At 43.6% G+C, this 27803-nt stretch overlaps 1 protein-coding gene across 2 annotated transcripts; it reads right to left on the bottom strand.

Annotated features, from left to right (window-relative positions):
* Positions 1–395: 395 nt before the first annotated feature.
* On the bottom strand, positions 396–26338 carry IFNAR2 (interferon alpha and beta receptor subunit 2). Of its 2 annotated transcripts, XM_004264523.4 has the most exons (9): positions 26099–26338; positions 20007–20098; positions 18485–18526; positions 16960–17083; positions 15438–15610; positions 13273–13433; positions 11707–11875; positions 6209–6339; positions 396–1834 (listed from the first exon to the last, which is right to left on the bottom strand). In XM_004264523.4, the coding sequence occupies exons 2-9, from the start codon at positions 20059–20061 to the stop codon at positions 1127–1129; spliced, it is 1563 nt and encodes a 520-aa protein (XP_004264571.2). In that variant the 5' UTR covers positions 20062–20098; positions 26099–26338; the 3' UTR covers positions 396–1126. The 2 variants fall into 2 exon arrangements, with proteins under 2 accessions (XP_004264571.2, XP_033274103.1); XM_033418212.2 differs by lacking the exon at positions 6209–6339 and having other exon boundaries at positions 1699–1834; positions 26099–26230.
* Positions 26339–27803: the final 1465 nt, after the last annotated feature.

Genomic DNA, 27803 nt, shown 5'->3' with positions numbered 1-27803 from the left:
AGCACTCCATTAGCAAATCCAGTTTGAGAGGGTCTTCTTTACCGTAACTCCCCCCTCCCCCCAGGGATAAGCAACAACACAAAGCCAAGTCATTTCTTTGTCAATAATCGTTTCTCTCACAACACTGCTGAGAAAGGCCTAATTTCCTCTTTTTCAGCTCTGCAGTGGTGAGGTTGGAAAACCCAGAGCAGGGTAAGTACCAGGGGGTGTAAGACACTGCCTGACGTCTGTCGCTAAAACACCTCACATGAACTTGAATGCAGGGAGGGAGAATGTGCCTTTGGCCCCCATAGGCCACTGCACAGAGTTGGAGGGAGTTTTGTGCAACCTAGAGATGCCAGCAGAACCACACATCCGCTGCATATATATCCTGTCTAATAAGAAACAACTCTGAAGACATTCCCAAATTTATATTAAAAAGCGTGTTTTCTTTTTTACCAACCTCCAACCATTGTACAAAATTAAATCTTAAAATATGACACAGAGATTCTGTCCCTCTCCCTTATGCAAATGTTTCTGTATTAGTCACCCGGCCCGCACTTGGTGTGTCTCTTCCTCACTCAGATTGAGGAGGGTTGTGCAAGGGGCTGAGAGTTGAATTTTCAAGAGTGTAGGCGACAGAATATCATCAGGGAGGTGCCCAAGACTTGGCTGGACCTTCCCTACTTCTAACCCAACCCGAAGCCTGTGCTTCTGTTTCCTGGTGTGTGCCCCTCCTTTCTCTCCCGCAGCCCAGCCTCCCTCCTCTTTTTCTGCTGCTTTCCAGCTCTTCCCTGGAGACTTTGGTAAACAATGCTGACTGCCCCTGCTATAAACCCTGCTCTTTACTCTGGGAAACATGATGCAGAAACATTAGACATCCATGAGAATAAAGGGAATGGGCAGGGCCTTTTCCCTTCAAAGCAAATCACTTTGAACTGGTAAACAACACACTGAATGATACCAGAATACTCTGTTTCCCACCCCCCCTTCCCCCAGACCGGGAATTTGCACAGATGATGTCACCAGTCTCCTAATCTTTCCGTCGGAGAACACTTGGAGACCCCAAAGGAGCAAGTGCGGGTGCTGGGAGGGACAGCACCGGAGGTAGCAGGTGTCCAAGTTAATTAAATATTTCTTGATTCATTCATCTCATTACATAACCATCCCCCATGTCAACATCCAATTCGGAAGTGTCACTTTCATCAGAAGGAGAATCTTCAGGCCACGGATACTCCGCAGAGGGGCCGGGGAAGGGCAGCTGTGTCCCTTCTCCACTGGCCACCAGAAGGTGGTTCGATTCTGTCTCGTCGGGGTCCTCTAGCACAACTGTCTCTTCTGGACCAGATGGTAACATTGGAGTGACTTCTGAGTCGTCGTTGTCCTCAAGGGCCCTCACACACACAGAGTTCAAATCCACATTGAAGACAATTCTGTCCCCAGACCCCTCCATGGGGCTGCTGTCCTCCTCGGAAAAGGGGTCCTGCAGCAGGTTCCCTCTCCCCTGGTAGCCCCTACTTGTGCATTCCGACTGCCAGGGGCTGGGCCCTGGTGCCATCAGGGCCTCAGCATCAGCCTCGGGCTCCGGCAGGTCACGCTCCTCAGTAGCCGGGTCAATGCAGTCCTCCAAGGTGGCCGAGGACACAGAGGCGGGCCACAGCCTACCCGTTAGTCCGTGCGTGGTGTAACCACCTGCGCTTATTCGGGGGGCTGCTTCATCCTCGCTGTCACTTTCATCATCATAATTATAATTCCACACTTTCTTCTTTCTGTTGATGTGAATAAGCTCCACGGTAGCCACTTTTTCCAACGGAGGCAGCTCGGGAAATACCCAGACTGACAATTTATTAAAATTCTTTAAAAAAAAACAACAGAGAGGATCAATTCTGAGTGTTTGTTCTTTACTTTTTGACATCATAAAACTTAATGAGGTTAACTACACAGTGATGGGGAAGGTGGTAATGAGGATGATGACAAAAGCAACGACAACAATGGCTAATGGTTACATAGTGTTTACTATTTGCAGGGCACTGCTTTTAGTAATCTACACACGTTATAATTCATTTTACCCTCACAACCGCTCTATGAAGTAGGCTTACTATTCTTAACCCCACTTTACAGATGAGAAAATGAGGCAGAGAGGTTAAGAAACTTGCCCAAGTTTCACAAGTTTCAGGAATACTAAGTGGTGGAGGCTGGGTTTCAAACTAGGAGGTTGCCTGCAGCAGAGACTGGCCCACTCCTTCCTACTGCCATTTCCTCGCTGCTTCTTGCTTGTCAGGGGAATCTATCCATTTAGTCTGGATAGATTTCAGCCCTGGATTGCTGACATTCTTAAGGGTATCAAGGAACTGTGAGTAAGGAGAGATTCTAGGGAGCCGATTCCACTGGGGTCAAAGCCCTCTGCACTGGAGGACCTTAAAGAGGCAGGTGACCCCTAAAGGGTCAGAGATGAGAAGAGCAGGGAGACTGCAGCTTGCGCTGATCCAGCACCTCCAGGACACAGAAGGTGAGGTGGGCTAAGGAGACTGGCTACAGTGGGGTCATGCTGAGGAGGGTGGTCACGAGATTCCTTTCACAGACCTGGAATCATCAATGACATCCTCCTCCTCTCTATTCTCTTGCTCAGGCTGCCCAATTTGACAAGCCTACTCTTCCCTGACTCTCTCCAGACCTAGCCTTGGGATGAATTGTTCCATTGGGTTGCTCATCATTTTTCTTATTGATTTATGGGGGTTCTATATATAATCTATAATCTAGATGCCAATTATCTGTCGATTATTTATGCTATATGTAATTTCCCCCAGTCTCTGGTTTAACATTCTACTCTCTTTATGATAACATTTGATGGAAAGAAGTTCTCAATTTTAATGTAAGAAGATGTATCACTTTTCTTTCTTCATGGTTTCTGCTGAATCTTCCTTGCCCCAAAGTGAAAATCTCCTTTACTGCCTTCTAAAACTTTTAACAGTTTTGCCTTTCACATTACAGTCTTTAATAAGCCTGAAATTGATGTTTGTGTATGGTGTGAGGTAGGGATCCAATTTCATTTCCCCCCATATAGATAACATTTATTGACCTGTCAATCCTTTCCCCATTGCAATTCCTACTTGTCATTAGTCATGTTTCCACATATGTGGGTCTGTCTCTGGGATCTCCATTTGACTAGATCTTTGATAATGCTTTTCAATAAGGTTAGATAATTTTCTCCACAATGGGCTTATGACATCTTCTGTTAGATATCTTCCTTGTTTTTAAAATATTTTTATTACCATTGTAATGGTATTATAAAAACAGTATGTTTTCATTTAAATCGCATTATTCCATTTAACTGTATGATTCCAAGTTCAAAACCAGGTAAAACTAATCTATGCTGTTAGTAATCAGGAAAGTGGTTATCCTGGAAATGGGCAGTGACTAATAGGTAGGAGAGACTCCTGGGGAGGCTGGTCATGTTTTCTTTCTTGATCTGGGTGTGAGTTACGTGGGTACATTGAGTTTGTGAAAATTCACAGAGCTTTTTGCTATGGTTTGTGTACTTAATTTCTTGGATGTTGAAAAGCACCTTATATAAAAATATATTTGTTTTCTAAGTGATTGTTGCTAATGTATAAAAATGCAAGCATTTTTACATTGATTATTTTGTGTGTAACACATTGCTAAACTTATTAGTCCTAATACTTCGTCTCTAGATTCTGAATTTCTTACTTAGCCAGTCATATCATCTATAAATTATCATTGTCTCTTCCCCCATTTTTCAGACTTTAAGCTCCATGAGGGCACATTTTTTGTTTGCTTTATTCACATCTAAATCCCCAGCACCTATAACATGTGGACACACAGTAAATACACAACACGTATTTGTTAAATGCAAAAGAGGAGAAGGAGGGGGAGGGGAGGGGGAGGGGAGAGAGAGAAAAGACAATGTTTAAAATTTTTAATATCTGTTCTTGATTAAACGTACATACACACACATACTAGACCTAGGGTTTTCTGTTTTACTATTCCTAGAGTTTTTACTTAAACACAGAGTAACAATTTTTAATGGAGAAATACCAGGTGGACACAAGATAACAATACCTCCTGTCATTACTTGGGGTTAACACAATAACAGGTATAAATATAATTGGCATATAATTTGGGTGCATTTTAAGGATGGGAAGAGCCCCAGGGAGACCTGGGAGGAGGGTTAGTAATGAGTTTAGGTAATTCAGGCAGAAGATTACCTAGGAGGTGATGGGTGTGGTGCTAAGGGCCTTTAAATCTCAAGGCTGCATGAGAAATGTGAATGGGAGTGGGATTTACCTAAGACCTCAAGGCCAAAGCAGTACTTGGCCAACGGAAGAGTTGGAGTAAAGGCTGAGAGTAAACTTGCAACTGAACACTAACATAAAAGATTCAAAATATACATTGTTAAAGATACAAAGATAAAAGTTACACTGATGGATAAAAACCAACCATTCTTGCAATACAGCGATCATAGTATGGATGAAATCCAACACAGAGCAATTTCCTCCTCATAAGCTACAACCAAATGCCACCTAGGTTCAAATACTAATTGTAAGTAAAACCTCCCAAAGCACCCCTCCCCCCAAACAATCCCTCCCCCAACCCAACCTGAATAAGAACAAGAGAAAGAAGCGTACATCGTCCATAACAAAGAATGAAATAATGCCATTTGCAAAAACTTGAAGGGACCTAGAGTTTATCATATTAGGTGAAGAAAGTCAGAGAGAAAGACAAATATCATATGCTATCACTTATTTGTGGAATCTAAAAAAAATGATTCAAATGAACTTATTTACAAAACAGAAATAGATTCATAGACATAGAAAACAAACTTATGTTTACCAAAAGGGAAAAGGGACAGGGGTGGGAAGAGATAAATTAGGAATTTGGGATTAATATAAACATACTACTGTGTATAATGTAGGTAAACAACCAGGACCTACTGTATAGCACAGGGAACTATAGTCAATATCTTGTAATAACCTATAATGGAAAAGAATTTGAAAAAGAATATATATATATTCTTCCTGTACACTTGAATCACTTTCTGTATACTTGAAACTAACACAACGTTGTAAATAAACTACACTTCAATTTAAAAAATTTTAAAGAAACAAAAGAATTAGAAAATAAAAAGCCTACACTTTTATCACCTGTGGAGGGATATTTATTTGTGGCTGTTAAAAAAATTAGAAGAAGAGGGCTTCCTTGGTGGCGCAGTGGTTGAGAGTCCGCCTGCTGATGCAGGGGACACGGGTTCGTGCCCCGGTCCGGGAAGATCCCACATGCTGCGGAGCGGCTGGGCCCGTGAGCCATGGCCACTGAGCCTGCGCGTCCGGAGCCTGTGCTCCGCAACGGGAGAGGCTGCAACAGTGAGAGGCCCGCGTATCACAAAAAAAAAAAAAAAGAAGAAGAAGAAGAAGGTGAATGAGTTCAAACGTAGAAAAATAAGATATTTCTGATAATTTTCTAATGTAGAAGGAAAGTGACACGATAGGGAAAATGAAAAATGATGGGCAAAGTGCTTGAGTCAAAGCACATGAGGAGGCTTTAGAAATATGTAAGATCAATACCCAGACTTGGCTGAGTGCTAAAGGCTCCGAGCAGGAAGAATATGCCTCAGGAAGCAGAGAGAAAATATGAAGACAGAATGGCTGGTTTCACTAACAATGAACACAAATGAGAGCAACTCTGGGGGACAGTTATACTGCGATAGATGAACAAAAGTAGAAAAAATGATTAATGCCAGCAGAGCTTTGGAGAAAGGTGTCCATCTCTATGTTGACACTAGCATTATAAATTAATCCTTTATATAAGATAAATTCACTTTGTGTATCTATTCCATGGAAGTAATCCAAACTAAAAAGACAACCTGTATAAAAATGTTCATTGCATTGTTCATAATGGCCAAAGACAGACACTGAAAGGAAAAGAAATCAATCCAAATGCCCTACAGTTGAGAAATGATTAAGGGAAAAAGGAGACATTAATAACAATGGAAAACTATGTTGATTATTGAAAATCATATGTGGACAAAGTATAAAAAGAAAGCAGAAAATTCAAAATAGAGGTTTATAGGGATGGAAAGGAATCCAGAGTGATAAAACACCTTGATGTTTTGAGACAATGGGGTTTTCTTCTGTGTAAATATTTAAGCGTATAATGAAAATTCTTAAGTTAAAATGAAAAATAAAGACAGGAATTAAAAAAAAATACCTACCAAAACTTTGGGGAAATTATTTCTTACGCATATGTAACCGATCCGTTTCAGCATCATTACAGTGCTTATGACGACAGCAGCCACTAAAAACAGAGTAATTATTCCTCCTATTGTGGCAGATTCTGATGACTCTGTTGATGAAAATTAAATGGCTTTATTTCAAAATAAATCCAATGAACAATTGCGGTTGGGAATAAATGTACATTGATCTGGCGGTGGAGGGGTTTATCAAGGGGGCAAAAGTTGGAAAAACTATTGTTAAATACCAAAGAATGGAAAGTAATCCAAGTATACATTTTAAAAAATTGATAAAAATTCCGTTTCTAAAAGTAAAATTTCTTCCAGTAGATAATTATGTTCTATAACTGCACTGTCCAATATGGCAGCCACTAGCCACATGTGACCATTCAAGTGTAAATTATCAAAATTAAAAAAAAAAAACTTTCTGAGTCATACTAGTCAGGTCTCCAATGCTGAATAGGCATAGTTAGCAGGCACGGCAGGCAGGGAGGAGTGGAAAAGGGGAGTTTTTCTGAAGAGAACAATTGCGTCACCCTGAAGCTGGACTTTGGCCACGCCAGGAGCCTAGAACTTGCTTTGTCCTGTTAGGAGTTCTCCTTTAGTTTCCTGTCAACATTACTTTTGGAAAATCTCAATTTTCTGAATGAAAATACCTTTCTTCCGTAAGTCCAACTGGACTGAGAAGAAATCAATAGTTACATAACTAAGGCTCTCTTAAATTTCCAGAAAGACTTTTCTTAATATTAATCCTAGAGCCACAGCCTCAGGCAAAACAAATACAGGAGAGGAAAAAGTAAAGATGGCTCATATATTTTTAAAGTCTTTCAAAAGGTTAAAGAATGAACAGAAAGAAACTCAGGGAAGGTCTGCTCCCTCAGATGGCAGAAGATTCACAAACCCCTTTCATTCCCATCAGGAATGAATGGGTCATCTTCAAAAAATCTACAAACAAGACATGCTGGAGAGGGTGTGGAGAAAAGGGAACCCTCATTTACTGTTGATGGGAATGTGAATTGGTAAGACCATTATGGAGAACACTATGGTGGTTCCTTACAAAACTAAAAACAGAGTTACCATATGATCCAGCAATCCCACTCCTGGGCATTTATCCAGAGAAAACCATGATTAGAAAAGACACATGCACCCAATGTCCGTTGCAGCACTATGTACAATAGCCAGGACATGGAAGTAACCTAAATGTCCATCAACAGACAAATGGATAAAGAAGATGTGGTACATATATACAATGGGATGTTACTCAACCAAAAGAAAAAGAACAAAATAATGCCATTTGCAGCAACATGGATGGACCTAGAGCTTGTCATACTGAGTGAAGTAAGTCAGGGAGAGGAAGACAAATACCATATGCCTTTATGTAGAATCTAAAAAAATGGTACAAATGAACTTATTTACGAAACAGAAACAGAGTCACAGATGTAAGAAAGAAACTCATGGTTACTGGAGGGAAAGGGGGGGAATAAACTGGGAGATTGGGATTGACATATACACACTACTGTATATAAAACAGATAACTAGTGAGGACCTACTGTATAGCACAGTGAACTCTACTCAATACTCTGTAATGACCTATATTGGAAAAGAATCTAAAAAAGGGTGGATATGTGGATATGTATAACTGATTCACCTTGCTGTACACCCGAAACTAACACAACATTGTAAATCAACTATATTCCAATAAAAAAGAAGAATGAATGAAGGCATGTCATATCAATGGCAGTTCTACAATCAGATCTAGCCATAAAGGCACACCTTTATAATACAAAATTCTTACACGTATAGAGCTTACATTCCTGAAGAGGATTCTGTGAACCAAAGTGATTTCTTTGGAGAAGCAATGATGTCATGGAATTCTGACCCATGGGTCCACCCCTCCTCCTGCCTCCACCCTCTACCTGAAATTGCCCCCCTCTCTGCACCCTTTCTGCTTAAGTTTTCTCCGTAGTACTTACCATCACTTGACACACACTATATTTTATTTTTTAATCTTGTTTCTCTGTCTCCCAATATAAGATCTATAAGCTCAGGAATTTTTGTCTCTTTTGTTCACTGCTGTATCCCCAGTATCTAGAAAAGAATCTGGCACCTACTAGACCCCTGACAAATATTTGCCAAATGGGGAATTCCTGGTGGTCCAGTGGTTGGAACTCCGCGCTTGTAATGCAGGGGGCACGGGTTCTATCTCTGGTCGGGGAACAGAGATCCCGCAAGCTGTGCATGCATGTGGCACGGCCAAAAAAATTTTCTTTTTGTCAAATGGATAAGCACAGCTTTCCCTCAGGACCTTACTGAAAAAACCCAACCAATTAGTTTAATGTTTGACAAAGGGGAGACATTCCTCCAGCTCTCTGGACTAAATTCCCCCATATCAATACTGCCTTGAGATACCAGTGTCCACCACTGAGTCCCAGTTAAGTTAACTCTGATCCCAGGTCATCCTTCAAGAATTCCCTGAGTTTGGCTAGCTGAGGGTGGCTCACACGGCCAGTTTGGATAGTGAGAGGGGCCACGTTATATGAACCTACTTGGTTCCTGAAGTTTCAGACAAGAATTGGGACATGAAATATTTGGATAGTGAGGCATACCTGTATGTTAACTGTCTCACGTAATGATAAAAATAATGGAGGTTGACAATATGCAAGATGATGTGTTCACACCAAGGAAACATGAAGTGATGGGACTGCGTGCTGCTGCATGACCATTTCTTAGTGGGTGAAACAGAGAAAAGTCGGGGAGAAACTGAACCATCACAGAACAAGGATATCAACTTCCAAAGAAGCAGTGCCTTTAGTCAGGCTTGGATTCACCTAAGTGCAGACTGAGTTTCAGCAAACCACTGTCTGTCATGCCATATTACTGGGTTTTTTATTGCTGTGATATTGTGATTTATAATAAGAAGTACATATTTAGTCTTTGTCCCCAGTTCTGAAACCCTTAGAATTTCCTAAGTGATTACAGCAAACAAAGTGAAAGGAGCATTTTTTGTTATTCATAACAAGCCCCTCTCAACCTCACTTGGTTTACATTAAGGAGATGATTTTTGGAAAGTCCCAGAGGATGGGCACTGGTTGCCAGGGGAACCGACTCTGTGATTTAGAGAGTTGGAACTTTCAGCCCCACCCCTTGACCTCTGGGGAGGGGAGAAGTGGGAGGTTGAAGTAATTGCCAATGGCCAAGGATTTAATCTGTCATGTCTACATAAGCCTCCTTCAAAACCCTAAATGATGGGGTTTGGAGAACTTCCAAACCTTGCCCTATGCATCTCTTCCTTCTGGCTCTTCCTGAGTTGCAACCTTTTATAATAAACAGGAATCTAGTAAGTAAACTCTTTTCCTGACTTCTGTGAGCCATTCTAGCCAATTATCAAAGCCAAGGAGAGGATTGTGGGAATCTCCGATTTATAGCTTGTTGGTCAGAGTCCACGTGACAACGTGAACCTGCGACTGGCGTTTAAGTGGGGGAGGGGCAGTCTTGTGGGACTGAGCCCTTAACTTGTGGGATCTGACGCTTTCTCCAAGCAGATGGTGTTAGAATTGAGTTAAATTGTATGACGATGAGCTGATGTGGAAGAAGTGTTTGGTGTGGGAAAAAGCCCCCCACAAATTTGTAGTACAGAAGTATTCTGTTGAGCAGAGGAGAAATAATTTCTTCATTCAATTGGTTTCACAGTTCTGTTTGTTTATAAGATCATGGTATAGTAATAATAATAATAATAATAATAATAATACCTGGCCTTTGTCCCTGGTTCTTGGCACAGAATTTCAAAAACCCCTGGAATTTCCTCAGTGATAGAGTGCCTTTTAGGGACCATATCTGAGTTTATGTTAATGAGCTGAACTTCTGGAAATTCTGGTCCCACCCCTGACCTCTAGGGAGGGGAGAGGGGCTGGAGATTGAGTTAATCACAAATGGCCGATGATTTAATTAACCATGCCTACGTAATGAACCCAATAAAAACTCTGGACAGTGAGGCTTGGGGAAATTCTGGTTGGTGAACATATCAAAGTATAGGGAGGGTGGTGTATCCCGTCTCTGCAAGAACAGAAGCTCCTGCCCTTGCAGCCTTCCAGACTATGTACCTCTTCATCTGGCTGCTCATTTGTATTTTCTATAATAAAATGGTAAGAGTAAGCATAGTGTTTTCCTGAGTTCTATGAGTCATTCTAGCGAACTATTAAATCTGGGAAACTCTGAATCTGTCACCAGGTTGGACAGAAGTGTGGGTAGCCTGGGGACCTAGGACTTGTATGGCAAGTTGTAGGACTTGTAGGACCTGCTGGCATCTGTAGTGAAGGCAGCCTTGTGGGACTGAGCCCCTTAACCTATGGGGCATGCGCTAACTCCCTGTAGTATCAGAAATGAATCGAATCTCTGGACACTTGGTTGATGTTGAGAATTGGTGTTAGAACACAGATATGTTCATTTGTTTGGGGTTTACATTTTTGTAGGCATGAAGAATCTATATGCAGTTTTAGGTGTGCCCATAGGTAACTGACATTATATAAATTATTGAAGCTAAAGTCATGAAATAAAATTGGCCTGTGTATCATTCCTTTAAAATTAGCCTGTGTAACACTTGATTCTGAGGAATTCTAGAGAACAAAATCACACGGCCTGGAGTTACAGCAAACACCAGGCACCCTGATGTGTCAGGCACTGGTTAGTGAAGCTCACTTCAGACACAAGCCATAGCACTTACAGTCACTTCCTTATAAATCTCGTCTTATTTTATGTTTACTCTGGTAGATCAGAGCATTAAAGAAACGCTCACTGGGCTTGGGAAACCAGAAAGGCTTCTTTGCGGGGGAGATTTTCACTTTTGGCAAAACAGTTGGAGACCTAGTGACTTCCCGAGAAAATAATCAGCAGTGGATATTCCTAAGCCTGAAGGACTGTTCTCCCTGCAAATTCCTCCATTCGAAGGAAGGTTCGGGGAGCATGCTGTCTACTGTTCTGATGCTTTGGTCACAGAAGGGCTTTCAGCATTCAGCAGTGACTATCTCATCCACACTGGCAGGTTTCTCTTTCATCTATGAGCTACAGCCAACCTTCCTGAGAGCCAGGCCACATATATGAACCTGACCACATCCATCATTCTACCCTCTGATACCTCTGCAGGCAGTTGCTTCGGCAACCCAGCCTCCTCCAGCACTTGGCTTGAATAACGGCCGGGCTAAGGGCGCACAGAACTGAACTTGATCCTGACTCCCTGAAATAAAAGCATTTCCACTTCAGGAGGATTTCTGATGTTACAAAGGAAGATACCTGATGGTCCCCATGGTATGGCAACATAAAAGTGACTTCACCACATGGTAGAGACTGACCGACAGAAAACATCTCTGTGATGTGCCTTGGTTGGAAGAAATGCCTGTGCTGCTCCACGACCTTCAGATTCTTTTCTTGAAACAGGTTTTCCCTCAGAGTAAAAGCAAAACATGAATTTTCAAAAACTGGCATACCTGATTCCCATCCAGGTTGAAAGAGGGTACATTTTAAGGGAGATCGATTTATTTTTCTTGGATGTTTAGGCTCGAAATAAACAGATACACAGTAGTTTGTTTTTGGAATTAACTTGTCGATGATATAAATGAAATTTTCAGTGACGTTTCCATTTATTGGGGGTTTATGCTATAAAAATAAACAAAAACATCAGTAAGACTTTAAGTGAGAATTTCATTTAGACGCAAGCCTTAAGAGAGTCTTTAGAGATTTGTCTTCAAATCTTAAACAGGGATAGAAATATCATAGGCTTGGCAAGAAAAAGTATTTTATAAGTTACTTGGGGCAAGCAATTTATCACAAAACTACATGTACGTGTATACACACACATACATGCACACGCACACACACAGGCACACATACATTTTTAAACCATGAAATCTAGTCTAGCCACTTCCTTTTACAAATGAGGAGGAAAAAGTCCCAATGAGGAATAAAGGTCTCCATGATGTCATGTTTGCAGTAAGATAATCTTGCAAAAATAAGAAAATAAGATTATCCTATTTCATTAATGATACGTGTCTATACTTCAGAAACTGCTTTTATACATATTAACTCATTTGATTATCAAAAGAGTCTGCAAAGCAGGCATTATTCCCATTCTCCAGGTGAGGAAACTGCAGCTCAGAGTGGTTAAGTAATCTTCTCAAGGCCACACAGCTTATCTGTGGCAGAACTGAGGCTGATGTCTAGTTTCCCGTCTTCTCCTTAAAAACACTTTGCCTCTTCTTCCTCAGCTACTTCTGTTCCATTTTGGAATTAAAGAGATGATCTGAAGGTTCTTTCCTGAAGAATAACTTTTGTATAATGTTTTATAGTTATCAAAGTACATCCTTACCAGTAGTTTTATAAATGAGGATTTCCACCAGCTCAGATACAGCCTTCTATAATAATATTTTTCTGCAAGTTTATATTTGAAAGGAGGAGGAATTATTTTTGAACACCCCGCCCCCGTAGCAAACTAAAAGCTCATGCCTGGAAAACAAGCAATGAGGAAGAAAAAGGACAGAAACCACAAGTGTCATGGTGAGAGGGCTGTCCTCGAAGGGAAACTGCAAACCGACAGTGGAGAGTCAGAACCTCTGGGTTGCATACCTGGCATAGTCGTTGCGGCCATCGTGTGATTTTAAGTCGGCAACGTTTGCTGCCTGTTTCACCGGAAGCTCCCTCCCACTGTGACGCGTAGGCGTAGTCCCTGCTCCTCTCGTGCTCATGAGATTCCGTCCACTCTCATCTCCTCCCCCAGACATTGCTCCCTGCCCTGCACGCCCCGGAACATGCCTTCTTCACACGAACATGCTGTCATTTCTTCCATCTTAAAGAGTCCCTCCCTCGACCTCACTTTTTCCTCCAGCTACCACAGCATCTCTCTCCTTCCCTTTATAGAGAAACTACGGAGACCTCCTTCCTGAAGTCAGACCACACGGAAGCCTAGACCCTTCAGTTTTAATTGTTCAAATCATTACAGATTTTTATTTTTTTGGCAATGTATTCATTGCCAACTCAGTACTGTTTTGACCACTTACCTTCTTAACGGTCCCCCCTGATTGTTCTTCAATTAATGCTAAGTAAAACTGTAATTCTTCCTCATTTAGTATTTTGGGAGTGACAGACTGAAATTTCACATTGACACTGATGTGGTCTGTAAAACCAACAATCTCAAACTCTGGTGGGTCCAAAGGCAGTGCTTAGAAAACAAAACAAACCCCAAGGTCAGTCAATAAACAGCATAACCGTAATGATACCACTGTCATGATACAACCATACCTCTTTACAACTGTCTTTTAATTCCCCGTGGCCCTCGTTGAGGTGTGGGTTATATATTCTTTTTATTGGTGAAAAACTGAGAACAATAAAAGTGAAGTAATTTGTTTACTATTACCACAAGAAATGGAACACAGATTTGGGGATGAAAGTCAGTATTTCCCCAATGTTCAGGTTGTATTCTAAACACAAGAGTGAAAATGACTTCTTCTCATATAATAATAACACATAAACATTGCAGAAATATCAGAAAATACAGATAGGATTGTCTCTGAATGTGGTTAATCCTCTTTTGTCCATGCTGTACGTGTGTAAATATATCTACACATATAAAAACTGAACGAGTGTACACACACACACACACACACACACACATCTAAACTAAAATTAAGTCATTCTTACACTGTTTTGCATGGTATATGTTTTCACTTAATTTATTTCATAAACATATTAATGTATGTTTATCTACATCATTACCTGGCAAACTAGGGCCCGTGGGTTAGATTCTGCACAGCCTGCAGGTTTGGAATGGTTGTTATTTTTGAAAGGGTTGTGAACAAATGAAGGATATGTGACAGAGACCATACATGGCCCACAAAGCCCAAAGTGTTTCTTCTCTGGCCCTTTATAGAAAGTCACTGACCCTGCTTCTTCATCATAATTTTTCACAGCTATTTCTATTCCACTAAGCGGCTGTCCCATGATTTAACTAATTCACTCTTTTGAACATTTAGATTGGCTCTAAGTTTTCTGAATAGAATCTATACATCAATGAGTATAGATTATAGCTCTAATTCTTAGAGCTCAATCTTTGCATTTGGCTGTAATCATTTCTTTAGGACAAATTATTAGAGGAATTCTGGATTAGAGCAGGCACATGTTAAGCTCTTCAATACGTACTGCCAAATACCTTCAGAAAGGCTGTCAAAGCACGCTCCCTGCATTTCCTCGAAATCTGGGTATTTACACACTTTTAATATTTACCATTTTGAGTCTTGAAAAATGATATCTCATTACTCTTTTAATATACATTCTTTAATGGTCTGAGTACCATGTTCTATAAGTTGGGCTATTTCTTTTCTCTGTGGACACATACACAAACAGGCAAGTCCACAATTCCAGAGAATCTCATAAGTATCTAAGTTTGCTACAGCAGGATTCAGTTGTCATCTGAATACGTGCTTTGCTAAGCACATATATGAGAGTATACACCTACACAGCCTTTAACAGGACCCTGAAGTCGAATCTTTCTCTTGGAAACAGGCTGCAGATCAGGACACTGAAGAAGTGATGGAGTCTGGCTGAGAGCCACTGCCAGCTGCTCTGTAGCTGTTAACACAAGTGCCAATGGGAGCTGACTCCAATTGTAGGGAAAGAAAGAGAGGGCAGACCCGCTCTTGGGATCCAGTCTTCTCTGAGTCTGGGCCCCGCGTGCGCACACACCTGGGCGTTCACACGTGCAAGAGCTATTGGGCTCTGATCTGGGGCAGGGGCTGAAGTATTAGGAAAACATTGGCCCAAGGAGTTGTGACAGCTCTTACAGGCCATCCGAACTCCATTCCCCACTTCCTGTCGGGCTGTGAAACAACGCTTCTATACACCAGAAATGAACACAACATTGTAAATCAACTCTACTTCAATAAAAAATAAATTCAAAAGAAAAACAGCAGCTACTACTGCCTGAATGCCTGCCTTGTACAGGCATGGATGCAAAGGACAGGTTAGCATTCCACTTTTTGGAGAAGAAAACGGAGGCTCAGAGAAGAAAAGTCACCACTCCACGGTTACAGAGTTGGAAGTAGCAGGGCCAGGAGGTGAACCTTAGCCCTGCATCTAAAACACCTCTGTAGAACTTCCAACTTCATGGCAAAGCACATAACGATGATCTTGGTGATGATGATAAAGATAATAAACAAGATTGACTCACTGTCCATTGCCAGGAAGAAAGAGCCCATACAACTGACCAGCTCTGCGTTGCCTCTGAATCCAACCACTTTGGGGATGTACATCTCTGTCATGTTTACCCACACATCTGTTAGGTCACAGAATGATCTTGTGATATTTGTACAGTCCCCAACGATCTTCATATCTTCTTGTTTACTTTGAAAGGCAAAGAAATGGTAAAAGAAAACTTTAGCATTTATGGGACAAGAAACCATTAACTGCAAGCCCCACTTCCACATTCTCGTCTAGCTCTGCTCAAATGTCCCTGTGTTGTCATCTGCCCTCACAACCTTATTTCAAATGGCACACCTTACCCTGTGCCCTCCACCCCTCTCTCTTGATCCCTCTTTCCTGTCTCTACTTTTCTTCATACCATTTGCCACCGCCTGCCCCATTATATCTTTGTTTACTGATATCTCTGCCTACTTTCAGAATGTCTGCTCCAAGAGAGCAGGGATTTTGGTTCATGGTTTGACCCCTGGCATGTAGTAGGTGCTCAGTAAATATTTGCTGTATGAAAGAACGAGCAAATGTTGGGCGTTCATGGCAGAGGCCCCAGATCTCCCGGCCCCTACAGACAATCATGAATGCCCCTCGCTGAGAACCCCTCTCTCTCTGGCTGAGGACCACATGGTCCAGTCTTAAGTCAGCCAGTGCTATATGGGGACAACACAGACATCTGCTCTCTTAAGCTTCAGAAAGGTAGGTGGGTGATACATGTGACTGCCTAACGCAGGGAGAAACTTAACGACTTTAGCAGGTACCAAAGAGAAACCCACAAGAGGCCCTCCAGTGGGTCAGTCAGCAGCCGCAAAGAGCTATAAGCCAAATAAACAGCCAACAAAAGGACACCCCGAAGGGCTACTGGATCAAAGTAATGGCTTAGGAGGGTGATTGTTAGACGTGGGAAGAAGAGCGCCAAAGAGGGCTCCATCCATTAGGTCATGAGTCCCTCAGCAACCCCTAAGTAGGAAGATTAGCACAGAGAGGCTGCACTCTGCGTGGGTTAGTGACCAAGCCAGACTTTGGACCTGGGCCTGTCTTAGTCTGGACCACGCAGCTTTCTGACGTGCCACATGCCTCCCTGAGTAAAGGAAAGTAAACACAACCCATCAATATGGTCACCAGATCTTTGGACTTCTGTCCTCAGAAAATGCGGCACTTTTCAACACCCAGACTTACTGAGTTAGAGAAATAATTGTGACAAACAGACACAATAATTATTTTGCCTCTGAGGCTTTGACATGTAGAAATCAGCTTTGGTTCTAAATGCAAGCTTTGTCAAAAATAACTTTGCGTTGTTCAAGTATTCAGTGTAATTAAAAATGGATGGGTCTTTTGTCTTTAGACTTTTAAAGCTCTGATTAAAAAACCGAAATTGAGAAGGGGCGAAAGAGGGGGAGAGAGAGAAAAGCTCTATCACAAGTAAGATCACCTCTTCCCCACTCCCCACATTATAGAAAGATAATATATTTAGCAAGAGAAAAATGAAATGTCAAACCAACCTCATGATGGTGTACCATAATGTATAGTGGGTTGGTACAAGTGAATGGTTTTTTAATTCCCATGATAAGACTGACTGCAAATTTCGTAATGTCATCTTTAAAGTGCAAGATTCATCTGAAAAATCTAAAGGGAACAAGAGGAGAAAAAAAAAAAGAAACAGATTGAAATTTGGAGCCCAGCGTTGTACCTCGGCCACTGTTCAAACTGTCCCTTGGGATCTGGAGCCCGACGCTTCTAGCAGAGAAGCCCTCCCAAGAGCCCTGGGATCTTGGAAACACAGAAGGAACTGGTTTGGCTGGACACGATCATCTATTAATACGATTAATAGATAAGCAACACGTTGTCAGGGTGGACAAGCTTAGGAAACAGGAACTCAGCACTTGTAAACAGAATTTGGGCTCACCCAATTATCACTGACTCTCAGCGGCTGTTTGGATCAAAACAACCTATGCCATCCTGGGTCACCCCATCCTCTCAAGTCAACCCTCAACCCCTTCTCCAGTCCCCCTAAGTAGCTTGGCCCATGGCAAGCTCTCCCTCCTCTGAATTCCCCATCACAGAGAGGAGAGGGAGAATGTGTGTCCAGATTGAATCTTCCATTTCATCCCCAAGCCTATGCTGAAGTATTGATAGGTGCTATGAACAAACCCATTTTACAGACTGTGAAATTGAGAAGTTGAGTTATGTAATGTTAGGTAGCTGGGAAGTGGCAGCAGCAAAGGAGACTTCACAGCTACACTTGTCAAACCCTGCCTTATACGGTTAAAGTTTCCTGTGGTTAGGACCTGGGCCTTGGCTTTTTGGTTTCTAAATCTTCATCCCCCAGGACTCATCACAAGGCTGGATACATATTTAATGCATAGTGATGTTCTGTGGACAGGTTTATATGTAGGTAAGAAATTTAGTTTAAAAAAATGTGTTTTCCCTTATCTGGTACCAGGTACCAGGTAACAGGTGGAAGAATGCAAATTAATGGGAAATTATTTCTGGATGATTTTTTGTTTGGTACAGTCTGTGTCTCCTCATTCTTCTATTAGTGAGAATATTAAGAGGTGAATATTCTTTTAAGGGGTTTAAAGATTAACTCTAGTGTTAATTTCTTATAATTGTTTTATGAGACAAATGTGAAAACCAGTATTGGCTAAATTCTCCTTTAACAGGGAAAGTTTTTTTTTTTTTTTGTGGTACGCGGGCCTCTCACTGCCGTGGCCTCTCCCGCTGCGGAGCACAGGCTCCGGACGCGCAGGCTCAGCGGCCATGGCTCACGGGCCCAGCCGCTCCGCGGCATGTGGGATCTTCCCGGACCGGGGCACGAACCCGTGTCCCCTGCATCGGCAGGCGGACTCTCAACCACTGCACCACCAGGGAAGCCCAGGGGGAAAGTATTTGAGGAAAAAGATTCAAACAAAATGGCAACAGATCTGGGATCAGGAATCATATTTCCCACACTTTTGACTTCTAAATGGTGACTCCAACACTCTGACCCCTACACAAAATTTTGTCAAGCCAAGAAAAATCTCTTACCAGGCAAAACATACGAAATACCAAACATGAGGCTGATGTGCACTGGGAAGAAGAAAAACATGTTAGACAAGCAACAACACTTTCACCAGGTTCAATTTACGATTGCTACTCTGAGTCTGGGATTCTTCCTCACAGATGTATTTATATTGGATTGAGACTTTTCTTGCGCTAAAGAAAAAAAGCTCAAGTAAACGGTTCTTTTTTTGCGGTACGCGGGCCTCTCACCGTTGTGGCCTCTCCCGTTGCGGAGCACAGGCTCCGGACGCGCAGGCTCAGCGGCCATGGCTCACGGGCCCAGCCGCTCCGCGGCACGTGGGATCTTCCCGGACCGGGGCACGAACCCGTGTCCCCTACATCGGCAGGCGGACTCTCAACCACTGCGCCACCAGGGAAGCCCAAGTAAACGGTTCTTAGAGAGCTGACTTTGGTATCAGCAGCTCGTTGTCTAAGGATGTTTCGTCCTGACCGGATCCAAAATAAGATGTTTGGGAGCTGATCCTAGTCATGAGGGTTGGCTGGTTGAGGGACTGTCCTGAGAAGCAGTCATCTGTCTGGAACAATTCTCAGAATATGAATAAGCATGTTGCTAATTAAAGGATTTCCAAGGTAAAGATATTTACCAGGGTTGGTGGAAGAAGAAAGGTCTTGGTGATGGGAAGTGGGGATTCTCATGTGTTTCCTGGATGTCACCACAACTTGGCGAGTCGGGGGGGGGGGGCGGGTTAGGGGCATTTTTAGTAGGTGGGGGAACAAGGCTGTCATATACTCTCCAATGCATGGCACTTGTCTGGGGAGAAGTGACCAACTCATGGCTACCTTACTGATAAACTATGGAACAGATGACACAGTGATACTGAAATAGAATCAAAAGAGTGGTAAAGAAAAGGCACACATGAATAGGGCTATGGAAAAAGAAATCAATAATAAATGAAGTGTGGAAACCAAAGTTCAGGGATGACTTTTTGGTTTTGTGTTGAGGAGGGAGATAAGGCATCTGGCCTCTTTCCAAAGTAGGAATAGAGTGATAAACTCCACCCTGGATTAGAATGAGGGTATTAAGGGAAATTACTCTTCAAATTACAGTGAGGCTAACCCCGTTCATTATTGAGCCTTAAGTTAATTATTATTTGTTTGTTTTCCTAAAACAACAGTAGGGCAGAAACCCATTGTGAATCAAACCATTAACGTTTGTTTCCTATCTATGTTCCAATTGGCTCTTTTTTTTTTTTAACATCTTTATTGGGGTATAATTGCTTTACAATGGTGTGTTAGTTTCTGCTTTATAACAAAGTGAATCAGTTATACATATACATATGTTCCCATATCTCTTCCCTCTTGCGTCTCCCTCCCTCCCACCCTGCCTATCCCACCCCTCCAGGCGGTCACAAAGCACCGAGCTGATATCCCTGTGCTATGCGGCTGCGGCTGCGCAGCTGATACTGGATCCTCAAGGCAGGGAAATCAATTGGCTACTCCCTAACAGGGTCCCTGGCAATGGAGCTATGAGAAAAGTAACACTTACCCATGGGATACAAATTAAGTGGTCCAACCGCTGAGACATTCTGGCTCAAAACCATCTTTGTTATTTTATATGTCCTTTCTTTACTTTCACATCTGAAAAGCAATCAATATTAGGTGATCAAAATTCTGAAGTGTCTCATTAAACTGCAAAGATAACGGGCAAAGACAAGACAATGAAAGATCAGCAGGAGATTCCTGATTCCAGGCCCTTCTGGGAGCTGGACCGTTTACCCCATTACAGGAGCAGCTTTACCTCAGCTTCTGGGACCAATTCCCTACCTAGGCAGGTAGAAATTTTAAATTTAACTTTTGAACAGATAACATAGTCATTTGGTTCCAAAATTTTAAACATACAAAAAAGTAAATAGTGAAAAGTCTTGCTTCCTTCAGAAAACTATTTTTATTTGTTTTTTTGGTGAGTTCTTCAGAATATCTTCATGCATAAGCAAAAACAAACATGTACTCTTATCCCCCCGAGCCCTTTTTTTTTTTACACAGAGATAGCATATACATTCCCTGTCCAATTCCTGCTTTTTCTACTTAAAAATATATTGGGGAGATCTTTCTACATCAGCACCAAAGAGAATTTCCTTGTGTTTTTAAATAGTTGCATAGTCTACTCTATGGACATACCATGATTTATATAATCAGTCCCCACGACGAACATCTGAGTGGCTGCCAACTGTTTCTGCAATGGATAATCTTGGAAATGCCTTATTCTGCACATGTCAAGTCTAAGTGTGAGAAAGATTCCAGAAGTAGGATTGCTAGGCCAGAGGGTGTATCAGTCAGGGTCCCAGCAGGAAACAGCACATTCAAGTTAGGATAATTTGAGGAAGATTTTAATCAAGGGACTATTTACAAATGTGTGAGCCAGATGCAGGCCAACCATAAGGAGGAGTGTAGTATCTGAAACTAACAACAGCAGGGGTTCTTATCATCCTGGGCTTGAGGCGCAGGGGGAAGATATCAACACTGGAATTTGGAAGGAGAGAATCCTGTGTGAGGAGCTAGGATGTAAGCCGACCCTAGGTGACTGTGCAGCGAGGGGGCTGAGGGATAAACGTTCCTCACTGTCTTCTCTTACCTGGGGCTCCCCATTGGCTGAACCCAATCAGAAGTCACAGGACAAGGCTGCGGGCAGCTGTACCCATACAAGACAGGATCCCAGGGCACAGGAAAGGGTGGGCAAGGTGGAGGCTGGGTTTGCAGGGGCAGACAGAAGAGACCTGGCACAAAGGGGCCGTCTGTAATTTTTCCTGCTTGTTTTTGGCTGCACGGCGTGTGGCTTGTGGGATCTTAGTTCCCCGACCAGGAATCGAACACGTGCCCTCTGCAATGAAAGCGCAGAGTCCTAACCACTGGACCACCAGGGAAGTCCCTGCATTTGTAATTTTGATCGAAACAGTCACACTCTCGCCACTTGTGGCTGTAACAATGTACACAACTGCCTGCGACGTGTGAGAATTTCTGCTTCCCCACAAAGGAAGTGCTTGTGGGGATGGGTAGTGATTATGATCGTGATAACCATCAAGCTCTTGGATTTCTAAAAATTAAATTCATAAATGCAGAGTTGTCTTCGGACTAATATTCATTTTGTATTTCTTATTCTGGGTAAGATTGAGCATGTTTTCATATACGGAAGAGCTATTTCCTTTCTTGTTATCTGTCTGTATCTTTGCCCATTTTTCTATTGAGCTGTTACTTTTGTTTCTTATTGGTTCGAAGGAGCTTTTAAAGTATGAGGGAAACTGGCCCTTTGTGATATGAATCATGTCTTTTTTAATTTTTCTCTGCTGTTGTCACTTTTCTCTGTCACTTGTCCTTTGATTTGCCTGTGCTATCTGTGTTTTTTAAATTATTTTTTTTATTTTTTATTTTTATCTGGTTTTTTAAACCATGCAGAAACTTCTGGGTTCTATGCTTTCAGATTTAAAGGTAGTTTCTTTCTTAGCACCTGCATTTTGAGTTACAGCTAGAAAGTCTTCCTCCCTCCAAGGTGAGAAAGGAATTCTTCAAACATTTTAAGGAACCCCCAATCGGTCTCATTCCTTCTCTCCCTCGGAGCTTTTGTCTCCCTCCATCCAAACAACTGGGTGTTCTTCAGTCCCCCAAAACACTGAGGCAGCATCAAGCCCCGAGTCAAAATGAAAATGGGAGCATGGCTTGAAGTAGCAAACTCAAGAAGCAAACCAGACTCAGGAAGGTAGCAAGGAGGAAGAGAGGGTCCCCCCAGGCACACAGCCAGCTCAAGAAGCACTCTCTCATGCACAGGATACTCAGGGCCAGTGCCACTCCCCACAGGTGCACACATGCACTTGCACCTGAAGGATGCTGGGAACCCTCTCCTGTTGCCACCCAGCACACCAGCCTGGGATGGGCTTGGGAAAATCAAACCCTGAGTCTCCCCTTTCCAAGGATCTGCTATCCCAATCCACGGCGTGCTGGTGACGCTGAAGTGTCTTTAAACCTCTGCTCCTTGCCACGCTATGTACCTGAATCAAGGCTGACCTAGAAACTTCACCCGCGATGGACCAGCTAGCCGCGCCCTGGGTGAGGCGGGCCGGGGGCAGCTTCCAGTCTGCCTGGCCTACCCTCCCTGTACACATGCCAGGTGGGCATCAGTGCAACATGGGAGTCTCCCACTGGATGCAACCCAGCTGCTGCCCCCATGAAGAGTGTCAACAGTCAAGGGGTGTAGAGAGAGAGGCCAGGCAGGGTCCCCATCCTGCAGAGAAGGGGCGAGTAAGACCCAAGTGTCAACTGAGACTCCAAGCCTGCCGTGTGTTCCATTGTCCCACCAGATTTCACTAACAAAACACAAGTTCAAAGATAAAATGATTAAGAATTTCAAGACAACCACAGGAGAGCAATCAACCAAGTGTGGGACTCTTCTGCATGCAGGGTCCCTGGGGACTGAAGCCGGCCCCGGCTACAGTGATGAGAGTAACGAGAGCTTCAGGAAGCCTGATCTGGTTGGAGTCCGGGAGAGTTTTAAGGAGCTTCATGAACAAATCCAGGCAGGATGCCAAGATGGGAAATTAGATTTTCCAAGCAAGCAAGCATCTAGTACCAGAAGCCTAACTGGAAGTGGAGTATGAGTCACCAGGAACAAAGAGAGGGAAGAGGCGTCCCCTGGCCCAGCGCAGGAGAGCGGGACTTCTAATTGTGTAGTAGTGTGTGTGTACTTCTCAGCTGCTGAAGACAGCGAAGGTTTTGCAGATGCAGAACAAAGGCAAAGATGTGATACCATCAGAACAAAACAGAGGAACCAGAGGCCACAAGACAGATGACCAGATAACAAGGGAGTCACACGCAAAGTGGCATTCTACAACCCTGGTGCGCCCATCACCTAGGGAACGTCCACAACCGTGCAGGCCCTCTGCTGAGGAGTAATGATGGGAGATGACATCACATCTCACAAAGATATCTCTGTGGATGTTCTGAATGGATACAATATTATGGGATAAGTTGAGGTGCCTGGATAGCTCATGGGTGGTAGGTGGCAATTTTGACTTGGAATCTTTTGGATTTCTCTAGAAAACCCTGGGTGAGACCTGATAGCGTGATAGTCAGCAGGACTTTTTAATGTGTTTCTAGCTTGAATTCAAGTCTGCTGTTTTGTGTGCTGTGAAATGCCAGTTGTAATTCGGTGATTCTTCACTTGGATTAAATGCTCACGTTCGCACTTAGATCTGGCTTTTGCACAATATAAAGGAGAATGGTAAGATTCATGCTAGCAATTAAATTTATGTTTTTTTACTTAGAATGATCTTCAATAGAAAAAAAAAAGGGCAAGTTGAGAGACACCATTGAAGAAAAGAAAAAGCTTTATATTTTAGTACCTTTGGTGGTACTTTTTCCTACTTTTTAATCCAATGGGGCCCTGCATTTTAATTTTGCTCTGGGCCTTGCAAATTCTGCCACCAGCCCAGCCTGTAGTTCACTGCTGCCTGACAAGAAACCAAAGGCTTAGGTTGAATTCAAGGCTGCCACCAGCCTTTCCAGTGTTCCCACTACTGTCCCACACAAGTGCGGAGTTCTGGGCAACACATCACATCCTGCTCTGACACTCCCATCACCACCCACCCTGCCCCCTCCCCGACTCCCCACCCAGCAATCCTTGCCATTGCTACCCAAACAAAAAACTATCCATTTTTAAGGCCCAGCTCAAAGAGATGCAACCTGGGCAAAGTGATTCTTCTCTGAATTTCAACTCCTCCTAAACAGACAGACAGACAACCCTCATGGAACTTGCTGCCCCCTATTCTCCTGGTAGAGAGCAGAATGCTGTCTTTTCTCCTACCCAGCACAGCCTGACACCTTGCGCATCTTTGCTAATCAACGAATGAATGGATTCAGAAAGACTCTACAAATAAAACTACATACTTTTTCTCCTGGAAATTAAAAAAATATATACAAAAAAAAGCAAAAAGAAGAAAGTAACAATCATCTTTATTTTTACCACCAAGCACCAACCATTGTTTACATCTTGGCATATTTGTTTCTAGTTTATGTCTTGTTTTGGTAAAAATACTTCTACACGCTCATTAAAAAAATTAAAAATAATGTATAAAAGTAAAATCCCAGCATCCTGATATTTCCGTCATTAACATTAGGTGAACAGAATCCCAGAGATCTTTCTGTGCATAGACACACACAACACACACACTCACACAGATGTTTCTGTCTAAATTTAATTTTACTTGGAAAAAAAACTGAAGCAAAGGCTGAAGAAATTGTTGACATTTAAATGATTTCCATAAGAAAGAATAGCTCCCTAAAATATCCCTCTAAAGTTAAAGAAAATTACAAGACATCAGGAAGTTGGAATATGATCTGTTCACAGCATTCTAACTGTTCGACCCTGTTTACCGATCCATGCTTTCAAACAAGAGAACTAGGACTTCCTTGGTGGTGCAGTGGTTGGGAATCAAGTCATTTCCTGCGACAAACTGGTCAAACCTTATCACAGATGCGCATATTACTAGGAAATATTTTCTTTAGAGCAAATTTTGCTATGGCCTCGCTTCCACCCCTTTCGTCTCCAAGCCAGAACGGTAGGGTGGAGGATACTTTGAAACCTGTCCAAGATGCAGGACAAGTGACGGAAGGCCTGTTGGTCTCAGCTGCCGGGGTCAGTTAGTGTGACACCTGGGGGAGGGGGGGACTCCAGCCCTCTCGCTGGCTGCACCTGCCTCTGCACCTCCCACCTCGTTCTGCTCAGTTTCTAAGACTTTTTGCCAAACAAAAGCAAGGAAATCAAACAAACATTAAAAGAGAGAGACAGACAGACAGACGGGACATCTAGAGTTTCTCAAAGCCATCGCTAGCCACACAAGTGGGTTGATGGATCCAATAAATTGGGTTTAACTGGTTTCTTTGGTCAGGGTTGAAACGCGAGCGTCGACTCGCACCCGGTTCCTCATTCCTTCCCGACCCTGGAGGGGGACCCACTCCTGTCCCCGCGACGCTGTCCCATCGCCCCGTCCTCCCTCCAGCTTCCAAGCGATGGGTCTGAAAGGACATAGGACACTCCAGCTCCGGTGGCCCCTCCGTGACCCTCTTTCGCCCGGGAACAAGGGATGGCTAAAGTCAGTTTGCTCTCTTGGAGGGGGGGCGGAAAACCCCGGACCGGAGACCCGAGCCGGTAACCCAGTTTTGCAAGGCGCTGTGGATCGAGAGGCGTTTTACTTTTGAACTTGACAGTGGCTCTCATCTCGCAGCGGCCCGCACCCTCGGTGTGGCAGGTGGTGGAGCCGCAGGGCTGGGCGCGTGAAGACGGCTCCCAGGAGGGGCGATGAGCGCGGGACGGCCGGCCAGGGCCGAGGGCAGCGCGGCCGCGGGGGCCCGTCAGTGGACCCACTCCAACGACCCGCCGGGTCGCGGGGGGCGTGGGCAGGGGGCGGCCCCCGGGAGAAGGGCGGCGGCAAACCCCCCCCACCCCGGCCCGGAGCGTCCGCGGGAGCCCGTGGAGTCCGGGTCGCGGGAGAGACAGGAATCTGGACAGGGATTCCGGGAAGCGGCTGCGGGGAGGCGGCGTTCGCCCGGTCCCCGCCCCCTGTCCCCGCCACCCCAGTAGCCCCACGTTACCTCGGCTGTTTGGCCTCGCCGTTGTCCTCGGGGTGCCAGCCTCGGGCGCACCCTCCGCAGCCGGGTTCCGCCGCCACCCCTCCGCACCCCTGGTCGGCGCTCGCGACCAGGATGCGCGCGGCTGGCGGCCCCTTCGGCAGTGACGGCTGTCGTAGGGCAAAGGCGAGAGAAGTGGCGGGGTGGTGGCCCTCAACCTCCGCTCCGAGGATGCCCCGGATAGGTCCTCGGGGTCTCCTCCCCGAGAGGTGGAGCAAGTCTTTAGTGCGGGTGCGCGCGTCGAGCGCCGGCCCCCAGCGGAGAGCTCGGGCCCGGGCGGGGCGGGGACACCAGATCTTGGTAATTTACCCAGATTTATTAAGACGGCGCCTTCCGCCGCCACCCCTCTTCCATGTAAGCTCCACTGGAGAGAGAAAGGATTTTGGCTGTTGTGTTTACAGCAGGGCTGGAACAGTGCCTGTCACTTAGAACAATACCTAGCACATTTAATCTACTCAATAAAAATGTGTTGAATGAATGAATGAACGAAAGACCGAACGGGCTCTCTCCTGCACCACCCCCTCTTTACTAGTTCCACAAATTGCTCAGATCATAATTCTCCAATCAATAAAACAGGGATAAAAATAGCTATCATTGAGTCGTAAAAGCTTGGTATAGTTCCAGGCTCAAGCAGAACTTTGTAAACATGGTAAATATTGGCTCCCTCCCCCTTCTCTGTGGGTCTTTCCTCTGTGCTCCTGGTTGCCCAGTCCTCCACCGATCAACGTCTTTGGGGGTAGGTAGAGAGGAAAGACAGTCCCTCATTATTTTGTTTACCTATCATTTATATCCCATCAATTTCCAAAATAGAGCATGAGGTAGCTTTCAGTAAAATGTATGTAAATTAAAAAAAAATTATTTCTATTTATGTTTTGGCCGTGCCCAGGGGCATGCCAGATGCAGGATGCTAGTTCCCCAACCATGGTTGGAACCGTGCCCCCAGAAATGGAAGGGCGGATTCATAACCACTGGACCACCAGGGAAGTCCCAAATGTATGTATATTTTAAACATTAAAGCTACTGAAATATACATGTTAAAATCCTTTTGAAGGAGAAGAAAAAGAAAAAACAACTAACCATCTAGGTAATTCTAATTGAGAATTCAGTTTCACTTTCAGTTTTCTGACAAGGAAGGAGTACGATGTTTCACACTTTTTGTAGATGTTAAAAAAGAACATTTTCATCCATCAAATTAACTAACATTGGCTGTTGCCCCTCTGTACGAAAGGCACAGAGACGATCATAAGAGGATGTCAGACTGCTTCACATGTTATCCTTACTCTTCATTCAAGAGGAACAGAGTTCCCACCAGCCCCATAAAACCTGACGGGAACTCATCATGGGGCCTTGGTCCTCACAAAAGACATTCAACATTGAAAATATTTTCAGCAGCAGTTTAAGAGAAGATGCAGAAATAGTCTCTGAAAGTGGAGGAAAGCCAATTCAAAATTGCATGTACCTTTTTATAAAGACATATGCATATGTTACAACTAAAAATATATCAAAATGTTAACTATGACTAATTGAAGATTGGGTGATTATATATGATTATTTTTTTCTTTTTACTTTCTAAATTTTCTAGGTAAAAATTTTTACTTATACAATCAGGGAAAAGATTCGCTTAAAAACAAATGCTGTACTTCCCTGGTGGCACAGAGGTTAAGAATCC

This window comes from Orcinus orca, chromosome 5, assembly GCF_937001465.1.
Source record: "Orcinus orca chromosome 5, mOrcOrc1.1, whole genome shotgun sequence".
In the NCBI taxonomy this organism is placed as follows: domain Eukaryota; kingdom Metazoa; phylum Chordata; class Mammalia; order Artiodactyla; family Delphinidae; genus Orcinus; species Orcinus orca.
This window is presented reverse-complemented; position numbering and strand designations above follow the sequence as displayed.

Coding starts and splice junctions, on each gene's coding strand:
- IFNAR2 (XM_004264523.4), bottom strand. CDS start 20,061: ATGGTTTTGAGCCAGAATGTCTCAGCGGTTGGACCACTTAATTTGTAT. Junction 18,527..20,006: donor ACTTAATTTGTATCCCATGG/GTAAGTGTTACT, acceptor TCTTCTTCCCAG/TGCACATCAGCCTCATGTTT. Junction 13,434..15,437: donor TTTCTTCCTGGCAATGGACA/GTGAGTCAATCT, acceptor TTGTTTTCTAAG/CACTGCCTTTGGACCCACCA.